At 41.9% G+C, this 23690-nt stretch overlaps 1 protein-coding gene across 4 annotated transcripts in view; it reads left to right on the top strand.

Annotated features, from left to right (window-relative positions):
• The window catches only part of MDGA1 (MAM domain containing glycosylphosphatidylinositol anchor 1), a 233727-nt gene that overhangs the window by 81259 nt on the left and 128778 nt on the right, over positions 1–23690 (top strand). For all 4 annotated transcript variants that reach the window (XM_053382911.1, XM_053382910.1, XM_053382912.1 and 1 more), the window contains exons 3-5: positions 2515–2689; positions 10639–10835; positions 18321–18453. In XM_053382911.1, coding sequence (XP_053238886.1) covers positions 2515–2689; positions 10639–10835; positions 18321–18453 — 505 coding nt within the window. The remainder of the gene's footprint in view (positions 1–2514; positions 2690–10638; positions 10836–18320; positions 18454–23690) is intronic.

The raw sequence follows: 23690 nt of genomic DNA, 5'->3' as shown, positions 1-23690 counted from the left end.
TTACCAGACCTAGATACCATCAAGGCAGAGAGCTTAGAAATATAAACGATTCCATTTATTATAGAAGAGCAGAGAGAAACTGAAGATTCAGGAGGAATCTGGGTATTGCAGAATGTGGGATGCTTAACGTATAAATAAACAACTTGGCATATCCGTAGAAGAATGATTTACACACTTGACTTTTGAATTTTTGAACATGAGTATGTTTGCCACCAATTCCTGCCTTCTACTCTCTTTTATCCCCCCCCCATACACCTCTGTCACTTTACTCATCTGGTTTCCTCCACACAAGCCAGCAGACAATTTTTAAATCTGCATACATTTAAATGAATTAACATAAGCAAATGGTCAATGACCACTGTGAATGGAACAGCCGCCCCCTTCCCCTCATTCACTCTCTCTGTTGACACCCCCTGCATATCCCAATCAAAGCTTTCTTTTTCTTAACCTTTGTTTTATCCTCTCCTTTCTCTTTTCTCAGTTAGTCATTAAAACTCCAAAATGTGGTCAAACTAAATAAATGAGGCTGAAATGAAAAAAGCTGAGGAAAGATTAAAGAACTGACTGAAGCAGCCAAGCAAACAGAATGCACTTTGAGAGGCTTCAGGCCTCTAATGAGAGGACAAAGGCTAAATAAATCCCTCATGGGCAGCCATTAGCAGAGAAACACTAAACAATGTGGGGCGCTGGGCGGAGGCCATAGAACCCTATCATCTGCAAGCTGAATTTCCCTAGTACATAGGTCTGTAGGCAAGGAGGGGAGTCAGATTAAAGTCAGGACTGTGGGGTGCTATTGATATTGTTGTTCTCCTTTGTAGTATACAGTATGAACCCACGCTCAGTTCTCCACCGCCCTTCTTAGGCTTTGCATGGCCCTTAGCAAATCACTATGTTTGATCTTTGCTTCATCCTCTGCAAAATGGGGATAATTGTGCCCTAACTCTCAGTGTTATTCTACTAAGAAAGAACAAGTGATAAGCAATTACGTATAGCCTGAGGTAGAAATGGCATCCCCCTCCACTCTCTCACACAAATGTTTGCAATTTTTTCTTCCAGAATTTCCCAAATATTTTGGGTTACGTATTTTTGTGGAAATGCATGAAGATGTTACAGTATTGTTTACCTGAGTCTTCCCGCCTACTTCTTTCCCCCTCACCTTCCTGGCTTGGTTTGTATGCCAGCCTGGGTGGCATGGTCTCCACAAGGAACCCGAAGCATTGTTCGCACAGCTGTGTGGGTAGTTGAATTTATCTAGCCTGTTCACATAGTTCACACTAGCCATAATCTTGCTGGTGAAGCCCGCAGGTATCTGGGGTGAAGGTATGGCTATTGTTGGCTAAACCACCTGCTCAGAACATAGTAAGCTACCTTATGCTGAGTCAGACAATTGATCCATCTATCTCAGTTCTGTCTACTTTGGCCGTGGCTTTTAAGCGTTTTAGACTCTTGCACAGCCCTGCCAGGAGATGCTCAGGATTGAACCTAGGGCATTCTGCTTGCAAAGGTTATGCTTTGTCACTAAGCAACAGCGCTTCATACAAGCCATGGTCCTTCATATGCTTCTCACCAGCAGCCTAATAATAATAATAATAATAATAATAATAATAATAAAATAATTTTTTTATACCCTGCCCTCCCTGGCTAGGACCAGGCTCAGGGCAGCTAACATCAAAATATATAATACGTTAAAAACATAAAGTCAAACAATCAATTAAAATACAGCTTAAAATCAGATTAAGATCAAAATAAAATCAGATGACAACCCACAAATTATAACTATAGGTGTTGGGGACATTAAGTGCTCACCAGGGTCAACTATTTGTGTTAGTCTTATACGGGCCGGTGGGAAGAGTTAGGGAGGCCACTTATAAAAGGAGGGGGGTCAGACTGGGCCCCAACCAAAGGCATGACAGAACAGCTCCATCTTGCAGGCCCTGTGGAAAGATGTTAAATCCTGCAGGGCCCTGGTTTCTTGCGGCAGAGCGTTCCACCAGTGAAACTGCATATAAAAAAGACTTGCTCAAGCTTCAATTAGAACACTAACAGATGGGAAATAAACTGTATCCAGAGCTGCTCAAAGTTTTAAAGAGATGAGTTTTCGTTTGAAAGACCCTCTGCCAAGCATTTTGTTTTCTTGCGGTGGCTGGGTCAAAGCAACACATATTTTAGATAGATGACGATAGATAGATGATAGATAGATAGATAGATGATAGATAGATAGATAGATAGATAGATAGATGATAGATAGAAGATAGATAGATAGATAGATAGATAGATAGATAGATAGATAGATAGATAGATGATGATAGATAGATAGATAGATAGATAGATAGATAGATATAGATAGATATAGATAGATGATAGATAGATAGATAGATAGATAGATAGATAGATAGCAAGCACAAGATGTGAGAGCTGGTAATGATCTGCTGTGTTAGGCCCCAATGCTTAGTTTGTCTGTGTCCTATAGCTGTGCTTTCTCTCTTTCTCTGTCTTTCTCATTCCCTCTTTTAGGTGAGGTGGACCAAAACTGCTGGCAGCGCCTCGGACAAATTCCAAGAGACATCGGTGTTTAATGAGACCCTTCGGATTGAGAAGATCCAGAGGCTGCAGGGGGGTCGCTATTATTGTAAAGCAGAGAATGGGGTTGGGGTCCCTGCCATCAAGTCCATTCGAGTAGATGTGCAGTGTAAGTCATTTTGTGGCCATCCAAAGCTTCCCACAGTTCTACTGCGTGCCGGTATCTGATCGCTTGGCTAGTGAAATTCTGCATTGACCTAGAAGCATCCTCATACCTCAGAGGCAAAGGGACAGGCACTGCTACTGCCACACTCACTTACCTGAAGGTGCTGATCTTGGAATACCAGACCATTTTTTTTAATGTGGTTAACTGGAGACTAAATTATTTATGAATGGCTATATGAATGAGAAAGAGAGTGGTGTCTTGAGTAGAGTGCTGGACTTGGATCAGGTAGGTTTGGGTGTCCTTGAAGAAGAATGCTAAACTATGGTTTGATGTGACATGAATTAAGAGAAGTGAACCTCAGGCTCATATGCTTCCATCCAATACCTTCATGAGCACAAGGAAAAGATTAACCAGCTTATGTCTGAATGGAGGAAACTCTCATTAGTTTAGACTATGTTTTATTGAATGAAGCAAAGATCAAACCATAGTTTATGATCCTGTCCTACATAGGTATACTTAACTGTTTAAACTACCCAACGTTCCCTGAGTTGAGATGTAATTCTTAACTTAAACCAGTGATTGGATGCTTCAAATCCCTTCCTCAAGGCTGTAAGATGGAGAGTATATGCATCTGATACTTGGTTTGGCTCATTCATGTCATGCTAAACCATGGTTTAGCATTATGCCTGAAACAGGACATCGTATACCAGCCTAATCACTGTATGAGGTCACCATGATTAAAAAAACAATAATCTTGTATTGCCCTATTTCAGCCTAACCCACTTCACATGTTTATCACCCTCAACTCACATAGTCACACAAATGTGACAAATAAATAATATAATAAATGTAAGACTACAGTAAGAAGGAAGCTCACTATCCCTTTAATTTAAAAGGACCCTCCATTCAGACATTTTCAAAGCCTCTTGCTTCTTAGCTTGGGTGCCTCATATTTCAGACTTGTTATTCAACACACCCTCCCCTCCCCATTTTTATATCCCTTCAAGTTGATGCTTTGAGGGGATGTTTGGTATAGTCTCCTCCTCACATGCTTTTAGTGGTGATTGATCCCATCTGCATGGGATGCAATACTTTTATTTGGTCTACAAATACTTATTGCTTCCTTTTGTAGGTGCCTAGTGGCAATCACAGCAGCCTGGGAGGGGAGTTTTATAGGGCTCTAAAAGCCACTGCTGCCTCCTCCCAGCCAATCAGCCTCAGAGCAGCTTTTGAAAAACAATGTTGTAACTTGCTAGGTTTCAAAATACGATAGATAGGGAAATTATTTAAAACCCCACATTTCACTTCAAAATCCACTCCCCCCTGGCCCTCCTAGAAGTCCACCTGAGCCCTATTTATTTCTTTTAGGCAATTTTTATATTGCTTAATCTATAAAAATATCTATAAATGATTGGTGGCAAACTAACAAGTGCTCCAAAAATAATCAATTAAAACCCTCAATATCAATTCAGAGTTTATATCAGTATTTATATATTGGTAGATACTTCTCTACTCAACACCTCCCGGCTCTTACTTGGTCGACCCCAGTTCTCACTCAGGGCCCAAACAAGTGCATATATTACACACACACACACCCCAATCTTGCACCAAAGATAATTCCTGGAGCCTGCTGATATGCCATCACCCTAGTCTCTAACTCTAGGATTTATGGACAGGCATCAAAGTCTGATGGAGCTTTCTCAGGCTGCCTACAGCTTTGTCTCATCCAGCACTCAAATCAGCTGCACTGTACACACCCAAATTTGATTCGGTGAGTTTCTCATGGGGTCCCACTGGTTGCAAGTAGGACACCCCCCCTATTCAGAGTTGTTTATCTTCCCTCCTCTTCCAAAAGCTTTGCTGTCCTACGGCAGGGCTTGCTTTCATTAGCCCTGATAATGACGTTTCAAAACAGATGTGTCGCCAACATTCAGATCTAAGTGCAAGCGATCCATTTTGCTGTTGTTGCCACTATAGATGGGGTGACAGAATCCCAATAGACACCAGCTGTGGTCCTTCTTGAAAATTCATGAGCTTCTCTTAGAAAGGTTAGGCTCTCCCCTCCCCTCCCCTCCCCTCCTCTGTGCTTCTCCTTTCTTATCTGAACTTAGTAACTCATGCCAGGCACTTTAGTTGAGAACTAAAGTGGGGCTATATCCTTGTGGGGTTTCCCTTTGCTTCTAGGATGCTGTTTGGATCTAAGCTGATGCAGATTCCTGTTGTTCTTCATGCATCTCTGACCTTTAGAGCTATGGGGTAAATTGGGTGGCCAAGGGCTTTCTGATACTAACATCTACTCTGCAGATGGACTTGGTAATATGCTGCCTCCTTTCTACTTTTTCTTTTCCTGCCCTGCGGAAAAGCCTGTATTTTATGAGTGCTTCATAGATGCATGAATGAGAGGACTGGGAAGGTCTCAGTTAGTCCTTTACATAGATGACCTTTAACTGCATGCTCTACTGTTTGGCACAATGTCTTTCCCTCCTGCCATTAGTGTGTAACTCTTGATTGTAGATTTTCAGCTGTTAGTGGCCAGACCCAAGGCTAACATATGGTGTCTTCTGAACCACATAGTGTAATGTAGTGCAAAAGCACAGAGATCCATTTTTATACTGTTGACCTGGAGAAGGACCCTGCAGATTACCTTGCAGAACATGACCCCACTGCCTAACAGATGAGAATATAAGATGAGTGTGGGATCATACTGAAGACCTGTCTTCTCCATTATCCTGTTTCCCCCAGTGGCCCACCAGATGCCTTTAGCAAACTCACAAGTAGGACATGAGCCTTTACCCACTGTTGTTCCCCAGCAATTGGTATTCAGACTCATGGTGCCCCTAATCCTGGAGATAGACACTGGACATCGATTCTATTTAGCCAGAATTGAGATGACAGTAGTGTGTGTCTCTCACTTTGACATGGCCAAATGTGTCCGTTTCAGTTTCTTTCAGTTTTAAGTTTGGTTCTCCACATTTCCACCTCAGTCCATTAATTGTTTTTGCAAGTCCTCCTGAAAGTTCATCAGTATTTTATTGAAATTTTCTCCTAATATAAACATTTTTGGCAAACATATGCTCTATAATCTAATGCATTGTTGCATGTGATTTTCACATGCATTTGTATGCACACTTTAGCTAAGTATATGCAGTTTTGTACACGTTGCTTGGCTAGAGAACCGCGCTGGAAAATTCAGAGAAGTTCAGGTTTCAAAGGATGTCTACGTTTCGGTTGGCTGTTGTTTCTGAAAGTACAAATCAGGCCTCAGATGTGAACTGTACCAAATTTCTCTCCTGTCCGAACTTGGGACCGAGACCAAATCACTGCTAGCAAAGAAAGACTAAAACACAAGTAGACAACAGGCCACAGATTCCTAAGGTGGCTCCACTGAATGAATAGCAATGGCACCAGCCGTGAGCATCGTCTTGCTTGTTGACCATCCTCGTTCTGAAGATGGTGCCCTTCCAGAAGAGCCAAAGTTGTTTGTAGACTGAATTCCAAAGCAGCTCTCAGTTTGCAGGAGAGCCTTGGGTCATGTGCTGCCATTTCCCCACCCAGATCTGTTTTCAAAGCTTCCCATAAACCCCTGCAGGAGAAAGCCAGGCGGCTTGCTGCTGTGTTTCAATTAATGCCAGCAAGGCAGGTGTGCTGGGGATGTAGGAAACTGCTGTCACTAGCACAAAGTCCCCAGTTATCAGCATTAATCAGGGAAGCTGCTGCTTGGAGCCTTTCCATGTTGGGAGAAAGAAAAAGGGAAGCCAGATGGAAGGAAGGGACATTTAAAAGTTATGTTGGTATTGAAACATCCCACATGGTTGTATCAATTGGCAAGTCACCAACCCGTGAGTTGAATTAATTTGTAACATAGCTTAGATGAAATCTTTATTCTACTAGATAGGCCATTTTAGCAGGGGCTGTTGTGAAGTGCCTTGAACTCTCAAAAGCGCTATGTAAACGTTAGTTGTTAGTAATATTTTTTATCTTTGCTAAGATTTGAGCCTTTGGATTATTCTACCTATTGTAGGGAGATGTTGAGACTTAGCTGGAGTGGAATGGAGTCTTGCAGAGAAGCAAGAAGAGTTTGTGGTGCCAGATTTCAGGGTGCACACAAACTTCCTGGGGCTCTAATCCTTTTCCTATAGGAGATCGCTCCCCAATTTAATGGAAGATGAAAGGAGCCAAGAAAGTGTGGAGGGGTTATTTTTGGCCCATCTTTAGTATGACGTCATCCTTTTGTGCCCCACCCACACTGATCCCACCATGCCACTTGCAGCTCTGTTCATGTGGCTGTCAAATGCTCCTGATACCATGTAGCCACCTCCCTCCCTACATTTCACTGAAACAGCTCCACTCCCAGAGCTCTAACATTGCTTGATGCTGGCAACAGCATTGTTGACTCAAGCAAATTGGAGTTATCCTGCCCTTTCAGGGGCATTTTTGTTACAAACCCATCAGTGCACAAGGCAAGATTCCGCCCCCCCACAACAAAAAATGTTTGGCCCACCATTACATCATCATAGGGTAATGTTAACTGCTTTATCCAAGGATAGAGCCCACAAAGCCCTCTTAATTTCAAACCAGCCCATTGAATCACAAAGACATGAATTTGGATAAATGGGAGGTTCATGCTCTGTTCTTACTTTTATTTTTGACACGATTGAGCCACTACAGCTATACTTTCCTCTGCCACTTTGGCACAGCAAGGTCTTTCCTGAATGCTCCCCAGCATGGCCAGAGATGATAGTTTTCACATCCTGGAGACTGATAGAGAATTCAGATTTTCCAGCAGAGGATAAAGATGAGGACTCGCCACACTAAGGAGCATTTGGAAGAAAAACTTGCCTGGCAAAATTGGGAAGGAAAAGTCACCTTGTTATAGCTACTTTATCATGTCAAAAAATGAATGAGGGAATCAGGCCTGGAGATAATTGAGATTTACATCAGGTGAGTTATACTGTAGCCCAATTTGCGTTATCGTCTCTTGAAGCCCAGTAATGCTATTTCAGCTGTTTCATTGTCACTGATTCTTATTTTTATATTTTAGCTCGTGGAACAAGGAAGAGGGCAGGCCCCGAAGCCCCATCCGAGTAGGAAATGCAGCAAGGAAGGGAATAGAAAGAGCAAAATGCAGAGGCTGCTCAGGGACAGAAATAGTGATGAGTCCAATGGGAAGCATATTTTCTCACTTGAATGGTGGATATGATCTCAAGGCACGGGGAAAATAAAATAACTGAAAGTTTAGCTACCGCACAAAGGTCTCGTTCCTCCATTAATATAAATGAGAGTCCCTCTGCACATTGTAGGGAATGTGTAGTTCTGAGCCATAACCATTCTGGGGAATTTAATCATCTTTCCAAATGAGTCTGCCGCCTCTATCTGGGGTCACAACAGGTTCTCACAAAAAGATTTGTAGAGGGAAGAGGGAGCCTTGGCACTTAGAACGAAAATAGGAGAGTGATATTAAAGGGTTTGGCACAGAATAAGGAATTGGGGCAGTGCGGAAAGTTAGTATATATCGGCCAAATCTCCTAACCAAGTGTTTCAGAAGGGGCTTTAATCTGGCTGTACATCTCTTTATGTCTCTCCTCTCCCTCTTTGTCTCTGTTGCCACCCAGCTAACAACTCCGTCCGTGTGTCTGAACTGCAGACCCATATTATCAGGCTAACGAATCTCAGCCTCCATTATAAACACTGTCTCTTCAAAACACGCGCCTCATTAAAATATGCAAATAGCTTGGTCCAAGCAAGTGTCTTGATGGGAAATGTCTGCTTTTAGCAGAAAGTCATCTCTCCCCTTGAAACCAGATTTTCCAGGCTTGTATATATCTAAATCAATTTCTTTGAAACCCAGTATCATAAAGGAGCTTGGTGGAAACGTAGGGGCGGGGGAAAAGGAAAGCAGGCTCTGCTTTAATGGGCTCCATAACTCCAGGATGCGAGCAATTTTTTTCTAACTAGTTTAATTTTGTAGATCCTTCACTTTAAAACAAAGGGACTGATTTTGGTCCACATCAGTGTAAGACTGGGATCCACCAACTGAGTTCAATGGCTATCCCCTTCCCCCATTGGCGTTTGCAACTGTCTGGGAGAAGCAGCATATGAAACATGATGACAAGTTTCATTAATCTGATTTAGCCCTGTCTCTCCATATTAGTAGATCATTAAATGGAGCAGTAACATAGATGGATGGTAAGAATGATGGTGTTTGATTCAAGGGCTCCTTGGTTCTCTGCCTGCTTGATCTTGGAGATACCTTGGAAGAAGGAGGCTCATTAAACAAACTAGTGCCTTTAGTGGTATCACATTGTAGAGTTCTTCCTGCATGGTACCATTTCACAGTACAAGTGGGCAGGGTTGCAATTTTGAATGTTTACCCTGCAATGATTTCCCCAGAAATCTTACGCATGTAGAAAACTAACACATCAAGGAGAAAGGATCTTGCTCCTAAACTCTTCTCTGATTTTTGGATGCAAGAAGGTTTTTTTAAAAAGAAAGAAATTGGGAGGTCATTTAGAAATTTAATTCCCTACCTGCAGTTGAACTACAAGCTACTTAAATTCTGTCAACTGGCACAAGTATAGGTATGGTGCTTAAAATATCAGAACACAGTTAAAAATACTACATGTGCAGGTTTCTTTTGCCATATGGTTTGTTAACAGTGAGGAAGCAGAATGCAAAATTTATTTAAGGGGTTTGTGTGGCATGTCCCACCCCCCTTCCAGCTTACTGGGGCCAGGTTGTCTTGTATTAATTAATGATCAATCTGCCACATGCAGATGGAAGATAGGAGGCAATCTAGAGAAAAGGAGGAGGAGCCCTAATCTGAACGGGAGGCACTATCAGAGGAAGGGGTGGGGGAGTTAGAGAGGTGCTGGTGGAATGGCAGGGGAGAGAGAAAATGTGAGCACACCTGGCCACATGGAGCTGCGGGGAGTGGTCTTTGTCCCCTTTAGAGAAGACACTGGACAGGCAGGGAGGGAAGATACAGTTAAGGAAGAAATGAAGTGTTGTTGCCTTAAGTTTATTTTTCCAGGGAAGGCAGGTTAAGCACAGAAAAATAAAAATGCCATTCATTGCAAAATGTTCTGTGTCTATATGTGAATTTTTCAAATCCCAAATTTAAAAATTGGCCCATAAGTTTAATGAGTGGGGCAAAAAACTATTTAACGGGGAACAAGAAAGAGGAGCATAAGGCAGGCAATTTGTGTGCTTCCTTATGTTTTGCTTCTCATATTTTACATGATCAGTATTGTATCACGTTCCTCTTTTCTGCCTGTAAAATGACTCTCCATCTCAGCAGTTTATTCTTCTCTTTCTCTGTCTCTCCCTCCTTCTTTCCACTCACTCTTTAAGTTTAACCCATTCCTGAAATCAGCATTTTTAGGTACTACATAGTTGTCTAGCAGATACCTAAGCTTCCTTAGGGAGGGCGCTAATTTGAGAATCCCAGGTATCCTGTGACGAGGGAGGCTAGTCCATTCTTACCAGGTCACCTGTGCTTCTCCTTACCACTGGAAAACTGGATTGTCTCCGGTATTATGTGGATTGTTATTTATTTATTTAAAATATAATTTATATACCACTTGGTTGCAATAAAAGCTCTAAGTGGTAATTTTTTGTATTGTAACCTGCCCTGGGATCTGTTACAATGACCAGAAGCTTATATATTTGCCAAATAAATGATTAAACTTATTCCTCCCCCCCCCCAATGCAGTAGCATTGAGCGATGGGTCACTGGTGTACCTGCCTTCAGGTACCTATCAGGACAATCTTCTGTAGGAGCACCTGGAAGCCTACCAGCTGTTGTTGTTAGAGGAGTGAATTGTGGTGGGGCTCTACAGGCCTTTCCCTTGTCCTCCCCGTTCTTCTTGGAGTTCTGGCTGACCAGCAGACCTTGGTGCATCCTGGCCTAAGCTGCGCTAATAGCTGCTGTGGGCTCCTTCCCTTCCTTGCAGATTTGGACGAGCCCATCCTCACTGTTCACCAGACCATCAGCGACGTACGCGGCAGTTTCTATCAGGAGAAAACAGTCTTCCTTCGCTGCACAGTCAACTCCAACCCACCTGCTCGCTTCATCTGGAGGCGGGGCTCCGAGACCCTTTCCCACAGCCAGGATAACGGAGTGGATATCTATGAGCCGTTATATACACAGGTGAGAGGGATGCTACCTGTAAAAAACAACAACACTTTGTGTTCTTGTTGAGACTTCTGTTTGCTTTGGGCGGCCACCCTAGAGCCTGAGAGGAGGAGAGGTTTTATTATATTCCCAGACCTCTCTCCCACTTCTACCTCCTCAGCGGACAACTGTTGACACCAAAGAGAGAAAAAGGTCTTGCCATGTTCTCTTCTTTCATCTGAAGGGTGGTGAAAGTGTACTAGAGATAGTGACTAGAAATATGAATACTGGGGGGGGGGGGAGTAGTGTTCCTCTCATCTCCCCCCCCAAGGACTTGTTTACAATTTTTCCAAGAAACTGGAAATTTTGGGGAACACTGAAAAGCCTCCCAATGACATATTTTCTCCTTTAGATTGAGTGAAATGCCTCTGAATATTTTTGTGTGAGAGTCAGTCTACAGCATAATAATCCTGGCACATACAATACTCAAATCCAAGATGTGTTTCTGTGCTTAGAAGGTGCTGCCACCTTTGCCGAGAGAAACGTGTGGGGCTTCTGTTGCTTGTAAAATGCTGCTTCCCTTCTGGCGACTTTTGGTCAAGTTTGGAGATACCAGAAGAAAGTATACTGCTTCTGCTGTCCTTTGGGCCTGGCCTCCCCCTTGCAGTTGACATCTTCACCTTTTCTCTCAAAAAAGAGTAACACAGACATTGTGGTACATCCTGGGGAAAACAGCAGGCTTACTTCCCTGCCCCGCTGGATGATAAGAAGCTCAGAAGGAGATAGAAACCTATCTCTGTGTAAATGCTTGTGATGATGATGATAATGATGATGATGATAAGTTCCTGTTTCCACCTGGAAAGTTAAGAGCTCCATGAAGAAGGGCAAATCTTGCTGAGGACTGAAAAAGCACTTGGTTTGTAAGTGATCAGACCATGTTATGAGACCTATAGCACCATATAGCAGTAAGCTGCTTTTTCCTAGGTTGCCTGTGCTTCATGAATGCACTGCCTCTTTTGTTTTTTAAAAATGTTTGTCATTGCTTGAAAATGCTGAAACATCTGGTGAGGAAGTACAATTTGAGAAGAGTTTGCAGGGTGAATGTGGTGTTTCTTTTGTGCTCAACAAAGAAAGGATCAAAACTCTCGAGATTTCCTGTGTGCTTTCTTTCCTTAAATCATTTATTAGTGGCTCTCTCTTCCTCTGAATTCCTGGATAGTTTTAGGGAGCTGTGCTGCCGAAAGCAGTCTGGGAAATGGTGCCTCCAGCCTTTCCTTTGTATGCACTACTATAGTTAATTTCAGAGCTTCTGCCGGGGAAACGACGTAAGAAGCACAAGGAAAATAACCTAGAAGGGAGAAAGGAAAGGGCAGTTCTTTTGGGAAAGCTTCATCCCACACATCTATCTGCCAACCTCAGGCTGGACTCTTGTGTGGATTCTGGCTGAGTTTGATTTTTCTGGTGTGCCCCAGGCAGCTTCTCAGTTAATATAGCCCAGTACATGGCTTATTAAAACTATCCTTCCTTGCATGCAGAGGAAACAGGCAGCTAGATGAGAGACTTGATTGCATTTGGATGTCAGTAAGAATGGATGCACAATGGATTCATCCCTATGGTTTTTTAAAAATATATACTTCCAGCACAGTATCCAGACAGGGAAGGCTTAAACCAGTCCTTGCAGTGAGATATGTGTGCCTCAGATGTGAATCTTTGGGGACACGCACGAGTTCTTTGCAGTTGCTACACAGGAAGCAAGGGAAATAGATGTGCATAACACACATTCATTCTCACATTTGCCCTATGAAATCTGAAGATACCCTAAGCAGACAACTCTGTTGATCTATTCTGGTAGATAAAAAATATGCTGTGGGTGAGTACTGGTGTTCTGAATAAGAGACTGTGGCAGTGTTTGGTAAGAAAACAAGTCATTAAAATATAATATCATTTATTGTGTGTGTGTGTGCATTGAGTGTGGGACTTTCATATCAGGGCTGGTTATTCTTAAATGTGCTCAGAGCCTGACTAGCTCGTCATGTGAAGACCTCCAGGTATAGAGCGGTATATCAATTCAATAAATAATAATAATAAATAATGTGAAACTCCTCTGTTTGGATCATCAAACTCTTGGCAATGATTCTGTTGTTGGATTAAACAAGAAACAAAAAACTTCTGGGGGAGGTGGGCCATTTTAGTAAAGGAACCACAAACTAGAAGGACAGCGATGTGCCGTTATTCTTTTCGTACACTCATTTCTTGGTGATTCCACTTGCACTGGTCTAAAAAAAGTTTTAAAGGTGTGTTTTTTTAGGTGGCTCTGAGCATGGATTATACTGATGCTCAAAATGGGACATCTGGGAGTTGTTCTCCCCTATGCTATCTTCTGGCTGTTGCTTGAAACTTGGCTTGCTTGCTTGCTCTGTAAACACTTCCCTGCCCTTCATCTGTTTCTTCGTAAGGCATATTGTGGAGAGAGAGTGTGTTTGTTTTTAAATTGCTATTTTCATCCAAATAGACAAAAAAGAAGTATTAGTATGGATATAGATATGCACACATACATACACAATTCTTTCTTTCTTTCTTTCTTTCTTTCTTTCTTTCTTTCTTTCCTTCCTTCCTTCCTTCCTTCCTTCCTTCCTTCCTTCCTTCCTTCCTTCTTTCACCCTGAGGTACCTTTAGTCATATCTTTGTAAAAGTGTCATGGATACCAGCACAAAATTTTAAAAAGAGCTGACGGTTCTCTATACTGTCAACAAAAAAGCACTGTGCATACATATATAAAATCCATATTCCCATTCCATGGTGTAGCTTACATAGCCAAATCGAATGTAACAGTTATAACTGTATATAAGGGAGCAACTGTAGCCCCCAATCTGTGTTCCTGGAGAGAGTAAGGATTGGACGGAGGTTTCCCTTTGCCAGTGATGGTGTTGGGTCTTCCACTGCTGTGGCCACTGGAAGCTCAGGCAGTTGTGAAGTTACCAGTGGTGGGATTCCTGCCAGCATTAAGTCAGCCCAAACCCCTATAATAGGGTGTTAAAAGGGCAGGGTAGGGGTGGAGCAGGTCTAGCACTGGAACTCCCAGATCCTCAGCCATTCTCAGAAGAGGGCTTTTTGCTGTGCCAGCCTGGAGCTGTTAGAACAAAAAACCAGGAAAACAACAAACTAAACCAGAGATTAATCCATTTATAACATGAATCAATCAACAGTCTCTCATCTCTAATAATAATAATAATAATAATAATAATAATAATAATAGTACCCCACCCAACTGACTGAGTTGCCCCAGCCACTCTGGGTGGCTTCCAACAAATCAATATAATAGGCTCATAACAACTCATCTCTCTGCTTTATCATATAGCCTCTAACACCTGCTCGTTTATACCATAATAGTTATTTTTTGCACTTCCAATATTGAACAAAACTTATCCCACTGTTCCAGTGACTCATTTTTGCATAATCCATCCTTCCCAAATTATTTTAAAACAGGAACTCTTTAACGTCACTGTTGTATGCCAGGTATTACTTTCACATTCTTTTACAGATGGTAATTATAATTTTTTTCTTCCATAAAAAATTAAAATTAAAATTGATTTTGGCAATATTTTTCTCCTTTAAAACTTCATACTGAAACTTCCAGTTTTGCCAACTGAAGAATCATTGGCTCATAGTTACCTTATACCCATTATATTCTGGATAGTTATAACTGACCAATTTTTTTAATATATTTGCACAACCACCAAATACGTCAAAAGCCTGCAAAGACTTGACAACCCCATCCTCACCATGCATTTGAACCATTATTCTACCACTTTATAAGTCATGATTCTGCCAAAGAGTTCAGGAAAATGTAGTTTGTTAAGGCTGTTGAGGGTTGTTAGGAGACCCCCATTCCCCTCACAGAGCTACAGTCCCCAGAATATTTGAACAGTCAATTCCTTTTCCTAAGGACCTCTGGGACTTGTAGCTTGGCAAGGGGAATAGGAGTATCCTAAAACTCTCACCACTCTAAAAAACTACATTTTTTTCAGGACTCTTTAGGGGAAATCATGACTGTTAAAGTGGTATAATTGTGATGTAAATGTATGGAGCAGATGTGGCCATCTTGCCCAACATGATACCCAGGGCTTTTTTGCAGCCAGAACTCGCTGGAACTCAGTTCTGGCTCAGTTCTGGTGGGTGCCATTGCCAGTATAGGAGAAAAAGGAAGGTGTTCATGGTGATTTCTAGCACCTCTTTTTCTAGAAAAAGAGCACTGATGCATTTGATAATGTATTCATTTTGTTTGTAATCTCAAAGGTGCAAAATACAATAAGTACAACAACTTACAGGTATTTTCTCTTGCAGCTACACCCCAAGAATGCATAGGATCATTCCTACAAACCTTTTTACATATTATTAATTACAATTATCTTGTTTGGACATATTTCTCTTTACAACGATTCACAAATGGGCATCTGGATACCATACACAATTAAATCTGTTGCTTCAGCCACCTTTTACAAAAATAAATTCTGCTTAGTACTTTCTGCTTCCAGAAATTACAGTACACTCTACCTTTCTCAAAACAGTTCATAGAATAGAAGGATGGATTCACTGATCCTATTTGCAACAAGAGGAAGTCTGGATGATCTTCTGGTTAGTTCCTGTCCTAGAAACCTTATTTCACATAACCACTATAAATACCTGTATGATAGGATAGCAACCATCACATTCCATTGACTAGCTAAGTTTGGTGACCTATGATAGGAGCATATCTGAACCAGCAGTTTCATAGGATCAGGTAACTAGGAAATACAAACACTGTGTTAAGTTTATACTATTGTATGGCTAAGATGAGACAGAAAAGTTTGTGTGCACAATGTCACACTCATCTGTATGCCTTCTGCCATCTCAGCTTCGTGACTGCATATGGGTCTTTAAAATGAAGCTTAGACAGTTGGTTACATTAACAAGTGGAGTAAAGTGAATTGCAGACTTAATAGTTTAGGCTTTACACTCCCTGGTTCTACACATTTACTCAACGTTTACTGATCAATAAATCGGACGCATACAAACCCTGCATAAATCACTTGTTGACAGGCAGGCTGTAAATGCCATTGTTCATGCCGCTTAGCAACCATTCTCCAGGGAGGTGTTTTTCACAGGGGTATTGGTCTCCTAGGTATTTATTTTACTCATCCAGTTCATATATTACACATTCCATTGCATACTGTTATGTGAACATCATGTTCTGAGCTGTATAGTCAGCTCCAGTGAATTTGTAGTAGAATCATAGAACATCTAGTCCAACCTTCTGCAATGCAGGAATCTTTTGCCCAGTGTGGGGCTCAATCCAATGACCCTGAGATTAAGAGTCTCATACACTTACCAACTGAGCTATCCTAAGTGGCTTTATATGTGATCGGTCTCATGAAAGACATTCTCTGAAACAGATTTTCTTGAAGCAAAAAGGCAAGTGGAACCTAACACAAGAAGTGCAACATTGCTGAGAGCTCCCAATTAGTATGCTGCTTGACCAAAATGTTGACATGTCCAATGCTACATGCCTAACTTGGCATGGCAGCCTCAAAAAGTTAGTCTGGAAAGTCCTTTGGAAAGATATTTTAAATGGAAACAGGAGGTCAAGGGGACTGATAAGTTATGGAAAACCATACCTTGCAGGAGGAAAGAAAGAAAGAATCATTATAAACTAGTGGGGCATTTTTTTAATGATCCAAAAATCAAAATGGAAACTTCGGCAAGATAGCACTAAGTGCAGATTATTAAGAAGGACTCTATTGGTGGTGCAGAAGAGTAAGGGCAAGAAATAAGGAACTCATTTTGTAGACTAATGGAATTCATTTCATATGATATAGGTGGGCCTTAGCAATATAGTTTATCGTCCCTCAGCTGTCAATTGACGTGAAGAAAAAGATAGCCTGGCTCAGTTTTCTGCTTAAAGCAAAAGGGAAAGTCTGTTCTCCCCAGCCCTGTCAAAGGCCCTATTTAAAGCTGCTATGTCCTAAATGAATCATCCTAGAATTCTGTATCTGCTTTTCTAGGAGTAAGTTCCATTGCACTCAGACTTACATCAGAGCACACATATATAGGATTCCAATTTTGTTCTGGGCTTCACCTGTGGACCCACCTCAAACTGCTGGTTTGTGGTGGTTTTTTTACCCACCAGATCAGAATAGTTTCCTGGTAAAGACTGGTGGGGGGAAAATGTTATCCCTTCCCAGCAAGGGTCGTTGGTAGGGAGTTGGCTTTTGCCCCACACACCGGGGATTTTGAGGGACAAAACCTATTCTCTCTGGGAGAGAATTGTTTCAACTGACTGCCTAGGGGAAGACACAGATCTGCATAAATAACCGTTTGTAATATTCACCTCAACATTCTTCCAAATCACTGTGATTGGAGAGAACTCAGGGTGTTTCCCTAGTCAGCTTGGTTTCACTTTAAAAAAAATGCAATAGTTGCTTTAATCAGGGGAGAAAAATAGGGTTGTTTTTAAATGCAGCGTTTTTGGTGCCCCTGAATCCACAGAATGATTCGGAGCTTTAAGGGAATCCCTGATATAATGTAAAGACCTCAGGAGAATAACTCCTGTTCACCTAGTAATTTGTGAAGTACGCTGAGCTAATGTACACTCCTACTATTTGCATATTCAAGGTTTTGTTGAAGTAGTGGATTATCAAATATGGGAATGAAACATTTTGGAAACCTTTTAGAGTGTAAGTTCAAAAGGCAGAATATGCTGGCCATTTCCAAATATTCAAAGGCATTCCAGGAAAATGAGAGGAACAGCTGTTTGCCCTAGCTGGTGAATAAAGGACAAGAAGCACTGATATTTAAACTACAGGGCAGCTGAGCATTTGGAATAAGCTGCCTGGAGAGTGAAATCTCCTTCCTTGGAAGACTGGGCACACATCTGTCAATGATATTCTGCATATAAGATCAATTGTTTCAGGAAAGGGAGTTGCAAGAGATGTATTGATTCATAATATTGCCATCCCATCTTCCTTCTGTGGAACTCAGTGTAGTGTACATAGGATTCCCATGTGATTTCCCTCTTGGCCATGCCCTGACCAGATCCAAAGTTGTATAAGTTGCAGCAATGTTATGGCATCATATATCTTCAAGTTGTGCCCTGTACTTTGTAGGTTTATGGCCCAGCAGTTAGGGTTTGGGGAGGGGAAGGGTTTGGGGGATTTCCATTGGTGAAATTGGGAGGTTTGTTTTTATGCCTGGCTGCTGCACAGGGTGGTGGGTGTATGGGGTCCAGAACTGGAGAGGGAAGGAAGGGTTAAATGTTGTCACTCTGTGTGCTGTGATTCTCCCCTCCGCCTCAAAAATAATCATCTCCTGTGTTGCACTTAAGCATAGAGGAAATTGGACAGAACTGTTTGCATGTACGAACCAATCCTAACATTCTTTGATGGAAACACTGGGTCATATTAAAGTCTGACAATTTCTCTCCCTCTCTCCCTCCCTCTTTCCCTTCCCCTTCCCCTTCCGCTTCCTGTTTCCTTCCAAATCCAGGGAGAAACCAAAGTCCTGAAGCTGAAAAATCTGCGACCCCAAGACTATGCCAGTTACACATGTCAGGTGTCTGTTAGAAATGTTTGTGGCATTCCTGACAAGTCAATCACCTTTGAACTTACGAACACAACAGGTAAGTGAGAGACCTCCAATGGGTGGTGTCAGTAGGAAATGTGTCAGCATATGAGCCCCACCCATTAAGATCAGCAGCAGAGGCTTTGCTGGCAGGAGGGAAGGAGGGATATTTGAGCAGGAACTTACATTTTTTACTGTGAATTGGGGGAATCTTCCTACAACTCATTCTAAGTTCACATTTCCACATGTTTGCCCTTATAAGACTTCTTTAAAGTTTGTTTATGAGACAAAATGTTACACCAGAAGGGGCTGTGGGACAGATCAAATCATACACAATATTGCTTTTCCTTCAGCTCTGCTCCAATATGGGAAATGAGTCTGTTTGGGAGGAAAGTGCTGGGGGATTGCAGGGAAATAAGCTTTTCAGGGAGCTAATACTTTGGGCCAACATCTCCTTCCCACTTGTCCAACACTTTTGCTCTTAAAGCCCAACCATCCTTCTGCTGCTCTATATATGTTTGGTGTATGACTAAGGTTCTGCCACTGTCATTGAGGACTTTCTTAATGTTAGAAACTTCAGTCCCTTTTGCAAGGATGTCTGACTGGAGAATGGAGAATAGGCAGTGCAACTCTAAAGGCACACATGACTGATTTGAAACAGAGAGAATCCTGTTTGACTTGAACATTGCTATTATTCTTAAGAAGTATATGTAAATACACGATTAAAAAATTGTCTTTAAATATCTACTTCCTCCACCTCTACCACCACTGCAATGTCACATGACTGCATTCAGGAAAGGTCCTTTTGTCCTTACGGAATCTTTCCCCTCATGAATTTTGTAATGGTGCCTATGACCTGTAAGTAGGAGCCAGGAAGAAAAAATAAATTCAGTTCACATTGAAAGGCAAACATTCCTAATTCGTGCTTTCCGAAACAATACACAAACAAAACTTGGTCATCTTTTGAAATTCCCACTTCTCCGAATTTTAAAATGTCTACTTCTCCAGTGAAGTTATGCGTAAAAAATATATATACTGGGATTAAGGAAAAGCACATTACAAAAGCACATAATATTACAGGAAATTGCCTTAGAAAAAACTTGTTATTAGGAAAATTACATGCAAACATGTACATTAAGAGAAATTCACACTAAAATGCTGGTGACTTTTCATGAGGACTTTTTGAAAAACAATTTGCAAAGTGGTGTGGAGTACTGACTTTGACTGTCATGGTTGTCACTCAGACTATGATGATAGATGCTCTTACTTGATACTAAGGAAGAGAACTTTACTGAGGCCGATCTAACAGGCAAAGAGTCACAGCAGCCTCAAAACTCGGACTAGGCAATGGGAACAGCATGACTAGCTGGGCTAGAAGAAGAAGCCCATTTTGAAGGAGTCCAAGATCAGAAGCAACAGAGTTGTTTAAATAGATTGACACACTCACCTGCCAAGTTTCAAAGGTGAGATAAGCTTCCTTGGAAGACTCCTCTGCCTTGAGGAAATGTCAAGTGTGCACTGCATCAAGGATGATGGGTCTATTACTAGTGGTGGTCCTGGGTGACCAGGCTGTGCCCATCTGATGCCCTGGACCCCATTGATGTTGTCCCTTCCCCAGGAGGGAGGAAGAGGTAAGGAGGGATTCCCACCTCTCCATCCAGAACTGCAGATTCTGGGAGAAGGGAGTACTTGCCTTCTGCAGCCTCTGTTCTCTGGTCTCAGCCCCCCCCCAAAAAAATTGCATCCTCTTCTTTGTCCCCCCTTGTTTGTCACAGCCTGCCAATCCAAGCCTGAACCCAATGATACCTTGAGTCTCTTTACATTAAGAAGAGAAATATAAGAAACCAAAATGAACGTATTTGGCCATCCCTAGTGGGATGATCTTATGTATGCAAAACATGTGTTCTACCAGTGAACTATGGCCCTTGAGGAATAAATTATTAGCATAAGTCTTTAGGATAGCTAACAAGACTTTAGGAGCAATACTAGATAACAAATTGAGCATGACTTAACGAGACAATGATTTAGCCAGAGAGTTGAAAAGCCTAATTCCAGCACGTACAGTGGTACCTCGGGTTACATATGCTTCAGGTTACATACACTTCAGGTCACACACTCTGCTAACCCAGAAATAGTGCTTCAGGTTAAGAACTTTGCTTCAGGATAAGAACAGAAATTTGGCTCTGGCGGCAAGGTGGCAGCAGGAGACCCCATTAGCTAAAGTGGTGTTTCAGGTTAAGAACAGTTTCAGGTTAAGAACGGACCTCCGGAATGAATTAAGTACCTAACCTGACATACCACTGTATATATTTTTAAGACATTCTATCTAAGACATAGATGGTAGTCATGATACTACTCTGCCCAGTAATGGTTAGACCCCCCCCCCCCATGCATCATGTTCGCTCCCAAGTCTTTTTGTCCAGAAGAGTGTTAACAGAAAGTAAAGGATTTGTAGGAGTGCTACAAAGATGGGGAGTGGAAAGGCAGGAAAGAGACTTAGAAAGCAAGCCAGGGAAGCTAGTGCAGAGTAATGGCTAAGAGATTGAACTGTGAACCTGGCACTTCCTAGGCAGCTCTAATAGCTGAACATTAGAAAGATCTTCCTAGCTGTAAGAGTACTTCGCTGGGGAATGAGCCGCCTGGGAAGTTTCTTCCTCAAAGGGGTCAAGCTAAGCTTGGCCAGACGTTGTAACTTCAAGGCTACAGGACTCCTTTTCATAGCATACATTTATCTAGAGAAACCACCACCTTTTTGTTCTGTACTTTCACTCACTAAACCATTAGAATCAGTGTTGCCTCCATAACCTGGGGGTGGGGGGAGAGAGACGTGGAAATCACCTGTTAATGCCCTTCTTGGGAATACGAAAGAGAGTCTGTTAAGGGGTGACTGAGCTCTAAAAGAAGTTTGCCCCTTCATCCTTCCCCCTTGTATTCTTTTATAAATGGCTTTACAATTATGAGGCGTCAAGGGCCAGCTACAGGACTGTTGTCAGCCCAGAACCTTGCATTTTAGGTACCGTGGCTGAGGGTGGAGGAAATTAAGGGTGCTGTGCCCCCCCTTGATTTCAGATAGGATAAGCAGCACAGCTAGTGAATTCTCCCGCAGTTAGACTGCAGCAAATTGGACTTCAAAGGGAATTGAAAGTGACTCTTGCTTGTGTTGCCCCCCTCCCTTTCCACGACAGACTTCGCCAGCAAGTTTTCTGAGCCGAGAACAAAAGGAATCGCCACAGGTTACAAATAAATGAGATTCATCTGCTGCATAACAATGACTGCATATTGTTAGCCTCCATCCGCTAGCAAGGGAAGGATGTGAATGGAGGTGGGCCCCAAAGCTGGTTTTGGATTTTGCGCTGTCTAGCCAGAGCTCTTTTGCCTGAAGAGGTGCTGCTGGCACTTTTACAAGGTGCAGGTGGCAGTTTTACAGGCACTTTCCCTCCCAGTCATACATATAAACAAGCTGCCCCAAGGCACCACCGGTACCATCAGGTCACATTTTCTGACATTACCGAGAAAGATAAAATAAAATGTTGTTGCTCAGCAGGATTCTAGCTATTAAGGCTGAGAAACCGACATAAAATAAAAAGTATAATTTTGAATTGTTGTCTAAACCAGAGCTTCAGAGACATTCCCCCCCCCCACTCCATTGCAGGGCACAGTATGTTGAGAAAAATGCTACTTGGAGCCTCTTCAAGGGTAACAACTTACGTCTTTTCCCACAGGATGAACTGCATCCTGATTGATCCATGTTGGTTTTCAGAAATGAAGACTATCTGTAGCCCATAGGTGTGAAAGAATTATTTTATTTGCAATGAGGAAAATAAGAGAACTATCAATTCAGCGAAAAGCAGGAGAAATCCCACACTTGTGATTATTGCAGGTTATTTATTATTTAATTATATGTATTCCGACCTTCATCCAAAGATCACAAGGAAACTCACAACATAGAAATACAAAAGGAAAAGATGCTGGGGCCAACAAGAAGAGAAAATGCTCGGTTTAAGATGCCATCATTTGGTCATGAATTTGGGTAGATGTTCTCCCTATACTTTATGAAGGCTTTTAGAAAATATTAATAACACACCAGTTATATTCTCACATTCCAGAGTTGTTTCACATGTCCATCTGTCACACGCAAAGATGCAGATGGTACTGGTTGTTCAGTGTCATACAAATTGATAAACGAAGGGCATTTTCGTTTACATGTAAAATCAATGCACAGCTGAAAGATAAATCTGTGAGTCTCTTCTAAGTGGTCCATTATCCTCTGATCACTATTCAGAAAAGTCATATCTGAACAGGAGTTCGTAGAAACGGTGCTTTGTACCACACCAAACAAAAACCATCCATAATTTCAAATGAGGTACAGATGTGTTCAAAGCCCCATTATAACCACCTTCTTTTCCACAACCAAAACAGATCCTGTTCATTCAGCTTCTTCTCTTAGAATTTTATTTCTAGACTCTTTAGCATCCTTGAAGCTCTCCTAGGTTCATCCAGGTCTATCTCTGAGGTGCTGATTTGAGGACGTCTTTGTCATTGCATGGACCAATGACATATGAGTTCACACCATCTTTTAAAATCTAAAAACTTTAACAAGATTGGAAAACAAAAGAACTAAGCACAATTCAGCTATGGTGTAGCATGGCACCATAACTTATTTATTCTTTGACATAAATATTGTGTTAATACAACATAAAGTGATGTTGGCCTTTCAAACTACAAGGCCACCTGGTTGCTTCATGTCCAGTTTGTTATCCACAATAATCCCTAGATATTCCTGAGAAATGCTGCTGCTACCTAAGATTCTACATACCCAAGCCTTAGGGCCCTCTTCTTGTGTAGAAAGGAATAGGGGCCTTTGTAAGCAGAAGAGACTATGAAGTTCACTGTTGGCCAAGTATGGTATAAATATCAGGAGCCTCCTCAACAGAGGCATCTAAGACTCTTATGGCCCCATCAAAGATGAACAAATTGGATATGGCATAAGCTTTTGTAAACCACAGTCCACTTCATCAGATACATGGTAATTGTAAGTTGGCAGGCTTTTATACACTTGGTGGTGGGAAAATGTTCAAGAGTAGGGTCAGAGTAAAACAAAATGCAAAAAGAACAGCTTCAATGGCAATTACCTAAAAGCAAAATAATTAGTGAATCGTTTACAAGGTAGTGCCTTCTGTGTTTTGGACTTGAGCCTTCTCCTGCTTCTAGCTTCACACACATCCCCATCCGAGATTTGAGTACATCTAGGAGTGAGCAAATCCCCACCCCATTTTGCTCCCCCACCTGTGAGCA

Source organism: Podarcis raffonei, chromosome 3 (assembly GCF_027172205.1).
Source record: "Podarcis raffonei isolate rPodRaf1 chromosome 3, rPodRaf1.pri, whole genome shotgun sequence".
Lineage (NCBI taxonomy): Eukaryota > Metazoa > Chordata > Lepidosauria > Squamata > Lacertidae > Podarcis > Podarcis raffonei.
The sequence above is the reverse complement of the archived record's forward strand: the minus strand, read 5'-3'. Positions and strand labels throughout refer to the sequence as shown.